The following is a 7,347-nucleotide window of genomic DNA, read 5'->3' on the forward strand; positions in this document are numbered from 1 at the left end:
CTCACCTCCCAGCTCAGACAGAGCTGCACCCTCACCCCAGCTTCCAGCTGTCCTGGCAGCCCCAGCGTCAGCCTGGCAGTACGTTCTAGGCCCTCCATTATCTGACCCCAATATCACCCCTTCACGCTCCCTCCACCTTCCACAAGCCACCCCAAACCTTTGAATGGAGTAGACAGATCCCAAGGGTCTCTGCACTTCTCAGTATAAACTGCCTGGAGTCCCCCAGCCAACCCCTATTTTGTTTACTTGTCTCCCACTAAAGCAGGCCCAGGGAGTGAGGGGCCTCCGAGGCCCGGGAAGAAGGAGGCATGGGAAAGAGAAGTGTTTAATTGAGCACCACGTCTCTGCCCTGGAGCATTCTGGGCACAGAGTGCGAGGAGGGGCCTGGGTGTGGGAGGACACACCCAGGGACAGCACACAGCATGTCAGGGTGCAGCAAGGAGACTGAGGGGCAGTGGTAGTGCCAGGAGCAGGGTCCTGGATGGGGTCAACAGGGCCAGGGGCTGCCCGTTGAGGCGGTCCCGAATCCAACGCTGATAGGAAGAGACATGTAGGTAGATGGGTGGGGCCTCGCTCTGGTTGCAGCCTGCGCCCCAGCTCACCATTCCTACCAGGTACCACACGCCCTCCGAAGGGCAGACCAATGGCTCACCAGTTATCTCCTGCAGGGAGGGGTGGGGGAGTAAAAAGGGTCAGGGAGGCCAGGCAAGGCCTGAGGGAGATGTGACCCAGCTCAGGAACAAGCAGGATGCCCTCCCACCAGGTCCTCTCCACAGCCCCCCAGTGTCAACACAGGTGAGAGGTACTTCAGACCCAGGAATCTTCCTCACAGGACTTCATCCCCCACCCAGTACCCACCCTTTATCTCCCCACCACCCCCCACCCCTCTCTCACCTACAACCTCCATCCCCACTCCCAGCCACATCTCCTTCCCCCATCCTCCAACCCCATCTCCCCTCTCCCATCTTCCTATGTCCCCCCCCCATCATCCCTGCCCATCCCTTTCCCCACTTATCCCCCCGCCTCCCCACACCCTTTCCCCACTCTTGGCCAGGTGCCCTTGGAGGTGGGAAGCAAGGGGAGAGCGCTCACATAGCAGAAGTGTTCTCTGTTGATGTCCTCTGCACAAATCATCTGGGAGTTGATGATCCGAACCATAGAGGGGATTCTAGAGAACTTGTGGTAGAGGCTGTCACACTCCTTGTTGTTCAGGATGGTGACTTCCTTCTCCTGAATGGTCCGGAACTGGGGCCACTCACCTGTGGGACAGGGCCCCGCTCAGGCATGGCGCATGGCTGCTGCCCACTGCCCGCCGCCTCATCTCCATCCTCTCCGCTCTTCCCCACTCCCCCAGCCTCTTCCATTTGCTACACAGTGGCCATGGAGATCTCCAGGCACAGCCTGCCCACTGCTCTAGCTGGCACCTCAAGGGCCCTTGATACAGAGACCATGCAGCAGGCGGCACCCATGATCTGGCCTTGCTGGACCTGGTCTTGCTTCCCGCAGAGTCCAGCCCATTAAGTCCCCTTAACACCCCCTCCATCCCCGCCTCAGCATCTTGGCTTTAGCCATTCTCTCTATCCCGAATGCCTGCCTAGCCTCTGTCCAAATCCCTCCTTTTCTTCAGTCCCTCCAAAGGCCTCTTCCCCCACTCACTTTCCCAGACCCCATCTGTGGAAGTGTTGAAACACTTCTCCCAGACCCCATTGGAGGCTCTGCTTCCTCCTTTCCCCACCTCCACCAGTGTGTCTCTGTCCCTGGCCTGAGCTTGAGGAGACAGGAGACTTCTGACCATTCCCAGCCACTCCCCAGACAGGCACAGCAAGGATGACAAAGTCACCCCTCACCTCCTCCCCCTGGGGCTGTAGCCCCTGATGGCTCTCTTGGGATAAGGTGGCTCCTTGAGGCCACAGAGGACAGCAGTTCTCTTATAGGTTGGGGCTCCCTGAAAGGAATGGACATTCCAGAGTCCATCAGGAAACGGCCTTGCCTCTCTAGGCCTTGCTCCTGAATTGCAATGACAAGAGATTGAGAGCCACTGAGGGGAGGGGGGTACCTTGGGCGGACTCTGAGTGACCCCAACCTCCAGGTGCAGACTGCCCCTGGCCAGCCATGTGTGGTCTTCTGGGGAGCACTTTACAGACAGAGAATCCTGTATGTCACCTCCGATGTGCTGCATCACTTGGGGATGCCCTGGGATTGAGTGTGGACTGCCAGATGTTACTCTGTGCCTTCTCTGCCTTCAAAGAAGTTCTGCTTACATGCCCTGGAGTAGGACTGTGGGCTCAAAGGCAATAAGGGCCCTGAGGCCCAAGTGACCAGGAGGTGTTCACTGCTGAGACCCTCAAGAGAAGAAGACTTCAGAGATGACAGCGCAACAGGAAGGTCCCTGGAAAGGTGCCTAAGAAATGTCTGCCTGTGGTGGCGCCCCAGCCTGCACCAAGCTCCTCTTTCACACCATGCCCTGATCTGGGGAGGCTCTGACTCACCGTCAACTTTGGGAAGTCCCCAGCCCGTCACAGTGCAGAGGGAGCTGTCCTTCAGCACATAGTCCAGGCCAGGCAGGCACACGGGCCAGACATACTTGTTGTAGCTGAGCACCCACTCGAGCTTGAGGAGGCCAATGTTGTTGGCGCGGCCAACCCAGGACCAGTATCGCCGGGACCGGTACCTGCTGTTCACTATGACCTGGAGCACCGGGATGTCAGAGGTAGTCTGCGTCATCTGGTCAATCCATGGGCTCCCCACCCTCACTGAATAGAGAACGTCACTCCTGGGGAACCATGAGGGAAGTCTGCAGTCAGCTCCAGGCACCACCCCCAGCCTCCTGCCCCTGCTTTTCACCTAAATGTTGCTTCTGAGCAAATCCAGGCAGGCCACCTATCTGCATCAAGCCCCCTGAGCCTCCTTCTCACAGTAGATGGGAGTAGGGCCCTGTGCACACAGTGTGGTCCAGTCCTCACAACAAGCCTTCATTTTATGAAGGGGGAAACTAAGGCTCAGAAAAGCCTAGTGACCCACTCAGGGATATACAGATAGGAAGTGGTGGAGCTGGGATGTGGATCCAGTTTTCCCTGGTTCCAACCACTGGAATCTTGCCAGCAACCCCATGCTGTACCTGGCAGGTGGCACAGGCCCCATGGAACCAGCCTGCCTGGCTCTCTAGCTGCCTCTACTGGCCTACCCCGTGGGGCTTCTATGTTGGCCCTTAGGCCTGGAACACACTTCTCCGCTGGTCAGCTCTCAAGCCACTCCCCTAGCCCCAGAACATCAGTATAACCACTCTTTTGTCCCAACACTGACCAGACTCCCCTGTGAGCACCTATCTGCTTGTTTGTCTCCCCCCACCAATCTGAGAGGAGTGATTCATCCCCTCTCTGCCTCCAGTGCCTAGGCCAGCTTCTGGCTCAAAGGAGTGTAAGACTGTTGACTGAAGGAAGGGAGGAAGGAGTAAGAGGGATTACCGGGGATGGAAATAATGAACTAGGAGGACCTTCCTCCTGTGGCGAGGAGCAGGAGGCCAGACAGATAGCATCCAAACCTCCATTCCCTATCTGTGGAATGACTGCACACAACTAAGGAGCAGGTGAGGGGAACAAAGGATGGGTACACTCAAAAGACTGACCCCCAGGAAGGAATTTGCAGGACTCAGCCCCCACCTGCTTGGGGCCAGAGTGAGGCTGGGGCTGTGACTGTGGGATTCTAGAGGGGGCACAGCTGGAAGACTAGCCGAGCGAGGTGAGTGGGCCCTCAACGGCTCCAAACACCTCTCTGCCCTCCCCACTTGGGCCCCAACTCACTGGGTCAGGCAGTGGGCCACGGTCAGCACCCACCGTGAGGCAATGATGGTGCCCGCACAGATATGTGTGCCATTGGCCCGCACACTGGCCATCCACGGCCACCGCCGAGCCATGGCCTCTGGGTCCCTGAGGGTGGGGTCTTGCTCGTAGGAGTAGCCACAGGCTGAGGAGGAAGGCAAGAGCTTGATGAGGGATGGGCCCTTCCAGCCACACCCCGTGGCACCTGCCCTGCCCCTCCTCTCGCCTCAGCCTGCCCTCCCACCTTTCCAGCCTTTTCCACTCATCACCGCGGAATGGGGCTGTCCACAAGTGGGCTGGTTTCCAGCCTTGGAAGCACCTCAGCACTGCCCAGGAATCCCTGCCCATTCCCAGAGCCCAAGCCCTAGAGCATCCGCAGCCACCTGGGCCCCTTGTCCCACCCAGCACCCTCGGCTCCAGCCAGGCCCTTCACAGACTTGTCCCATCCCCCCTACTGTGGCCAAGGCAGACCCTTCTTCCTTCTCTGGGAACCCCCCTCCTGGGATTCAGTAAGAAAAAGGTAGACAACCTAACAGAAAAATGGGCAATGTGCACGAACAGGTACATCCTGATGAGGAAGCCCCAGCAGCAAATGAGCACAGAAGCTGCTCAGCCCTGTTAGTCCTCAGGGAAGCACAGACTTAAATCACAGCGAGGCTCTGGTCGCTGGGAGTGTCAATTGCTGCAGCCACTCTGGAAAATAGATCTTTAGACTGAAGATGCAAAATCCAACATCCCAGCAGTCCAACTCCTAGAGTTTTCCAAATGGATTAGTGGATTGTGAAACCAATGTAAGTGGACCATAACCAGCCTTTTAAAAGGATAACAGGAAAAAGAATATCAGCACGTACTGCTAGGTCCTGTTTGTGAGACTTTCTGCGGCAGTTCAATTATACATGCTAAGTCCCAGGATAATAAGTATTTCTTATGTGGGCCTCAGTTAAACATGCTTGAAAGCCACTGCTTAAGAGAATGTCTTATGCATGTGCCCTGAAGAGGCTCACACAGTCCACCCTGAAAGCTGTACTGGAGAGCTCCAAGGTCCCTGGCTGGGAGCCTGAGTTGGGACAGGCCCAGGCAGAGCCTGGAGCAGGAGAAGAGACCACCTACCCCCTGCCCTACAGCCAGCTCAGGGAGGCGAGAACTTGCAGCCAGGCCCAGGCTCCTCTGACTTTCCTGTCTCCTCCCTATGAAGACAAGACCCCCCATGGTCTGGCCCTCCAGGCAGGACCAGGGCCTGGCCCACAATAAGTGCTCAGTAAACACTTGTAGAAGGAAGGTCTCTTCTACTCCCATGTCTCTCCACCCCTTCCTCCCATCCCTCCTGCCCCCAGAGATTAAAGGTCCTTAAGACTCCTCTGACACCCTCCTTGCCCAGTCCACAGTACTCACAGGGTAAGAAATCATTAGAAACAGGGGACTCCAACTGGATGGTGGAAGTCAGCGCCTGGACGGTAGGGGCCTGCCGGGGAAGGCGAGGCCCACCCGAGGGAGAGGCGGCCTTGGGAGTGCAGGGGACTCCTGGGTCTGGCGGGGCTCCCGTGGACAGCGCCCCCTGGGCTCCTCCCGCGCCCAAGCAACCTGGAGAAGGACGCAGAGCGGTTGAGAGGTGGACAGGCGCGGGCCTCAGTGGAGGAGGGGTGGGGTGGGGCTCACCCTCGGCTCTCAGCAGCAGCAGCAGCAGCAGCAGCAAGAGAGGGGCGCAGGCGTGGGAGTGGCCAGACGTCTGGGGCTCCTGGGGGCCCTGTCCACGGGCCCGTGTCCAGCACCATGGCGCCATCCTGGGACAGCAGTGACTGCGCTGCGGAGCTCTTGTCTCGACGGCGCCCCCCTTTGGCTGCCCGCCGTGTCCTCTAGTGTGGGGGGTGCGGGGCGGGGGCTGGAGGCGGGAGGATGCTCCGGGCCCGGCCTGCGCGAGCGCCCCCCAGGGGCCACCCGCCACGTTGCTCCTGGTGTCTGCGCCGAGGGTGTCCCTAGCGACTGGCCTCCCGCATGCCTCCCGGGCTGGTGTCCTCTGCCGGCTGACCGCCCTGTTTCGGCCACACCTCCGCCCTCCTTGGCGCCTCCTCTCTTACTCTTCTTGAACAAGCAGTTTCCTGGAGTCGCTCAACCTAACCTCGGCTGGTTCTTGGGCCTCCTCAAGTCTGTGGCCCATTGCCCTGGACTGGCTGCCACCCCTCCTGTAGTGAGATGAAGACTAAACCCCTGGGGCTGGCATCCCGGATCTCCAAGTGACCTCACCTCCTGTCTGGTAATGGCAGTGTCACTTTGCCCCAGGGCACTGACATTAAGCAGATCAACATGTTTTAAATAACAATTTTTAAAGACTGCATCATTTTAAGCAAACATCCCTCCCCCCACCCCACCGCTCTCCCATTCAACAAATGTCCCTTGCTTCACAGATCCATCTGCTTTGGGAAAATGGCACAGGCAAAATGTCCGTACACAGAGAAAGCATGTAACCATCTGGCCGTTGTGGGAGAAGGTCACTTTGTATGTTGGGATTTGGGGGACATTTTGATGATTCATTGACACAAATGGATAATACATTTAAGAGGCAGTGTGGGAGAATCCTAGGAGAAGCTTTGGTTCAAAGCTCTTGGAGTACCCTACATGTATGTATAATAAAAAATAATAATTTTTTTTAAAAGCCCTTGGAAAATTACAGCTTAATAAAAGAACAGGTGAAAGTTAAATCAAACCAGGACATTCTAACATTTGTCAGGGTCTGGGTCTTGGAAGAGGCACTCAAACTGGCCATTCAGTGTTCTAGTCTCTGAAAAGACTAGCATGCATTGCCCTTTGGTGCCCCAAGGGACCAGGGTGGCTAGCCACTCTGAACCTGAGGCCCACCAGGTCTGACAGGAGGGGCAAGGCTCTGTCCTCAGTCTGGCCAGCTGGAGCCAGCCTTCCTCATTCTCTTGGAGTCTGATGGAGGTCAGTGAGGCAGCTCAGGAGCTCACAGTAAAGTCACACACATTCATCCTCTAAGCAGGCACTCCTGCTGCCCTCACACCCCCACCCCTGCCAGGGAGGGAGGATGGACAGGTCAGGTTCTGCAGACCCTCAGGAAGAAATGAGGTGTTGGCAGAGGCCTGTGGGTTCGGGAACACGGTCCACATGTGAGTGTGTGATCTGGCCATTGTGAGTTTCTTGGAAAGAGGCCAACCCTTGCAGGAAGACCTGAGGGAAAGTGTTTTTCAGATACCTAGCAGAGGGCCATGAGGACCTGGGGGATTGCTGGAATGCTGGGATGACTGAGCAGGGACTGCAACCCCGTATTTGGTGGAAGACTAAACTGCAGCAAGAAAGGGGAACAATCTCCCAAACAGGTCACACAACAAGCACAAGACAGACATGGGGTAAGACTATCAAGGAAGGCTCATCTTGAGAGGACAGCCAGGACTGTTGGTGGTGAGGGAGGTTCTGAAGGGCTCCAATCAAAGTCAAGAGAAAAGATGATGACTTCAGTGGCTCAGAATTCAAGAGCGTCTCTTTCATTGAACAACCAAAAAAACAGTGGCTCTGG

The 7,347-nt window shown here is 57.0% G+C and overlaps 1 protein-coding gene across 1 annotated transcript; it reads right to left on the reverse strand.

Moving 5' to 3' along the window:
* Positions 1-425: 425 nt before the first annotated feature.
* On the reverse strand, positions 426-5,598 carry PRSS50 (serine protease 50). Its single transcript, XM_063113387.1, has 7 exons — positions 5,475-5,598; positions 5,211-5,399; positions 4,823-4,902; positions 3,801-4,000; positions 2,490-2,773; positions 1,093-1,259; positions 426-662 (listed from the first exon to the last, which is right to left on the reverse strand). Exons 1-7 carry the CDS (start codon positions 5,596-5,598, stop codon positions 426-428), a joined length of 1,281 nt encoding a protein of 426 aa, XP_062969457.1.
* Between the last annotated feature and the right edge of the window lie 1,749 nt (positions 5,599-7,347).

Source organism: Cynocephalus volans, chromosome 11, assembly GCF_027409185.1.
Source record: "Cynocephalus volans isolate mCynVol1 chromosome 11, mCynVol1.pri, whole genome shotgun sequence".
Lineage (NCBI taxonomy): Eukaryota > Metazoa > Chordata > Mammalia > Dermoptera > Cynocephalidae > Cynocephalus > Cynocephalus volans.

What these genes read in the sequence shown, in the direction of transcription:
- PRSS50 (XM_063113387.1), bottom strand. Translation starts at nt 5,598, where the DNA reads ATGGCGCCATGGTGCTGGACACGGGCCCGTGGACAGGGCCCCCAGGAG. An exon ending in CAGCTTTCAGGGTGGACTGT is followed by an intron (nt 4,001 to 4,822) that starts GTGAGCCTCTTC and finishes TGTGGCTGGAAG; the next exon opens with GGCCCATCCCTCATCAAGCT. An exon ending in GTGGCCCACTGCCTGACCCA is followed by an intron (nt 2,774 to 3,800) that starts GTGAGTTGGGGC and finishes ATGGTTCCCCAG; the next exon opens with GAGTGACGTTCTCTATTCAG.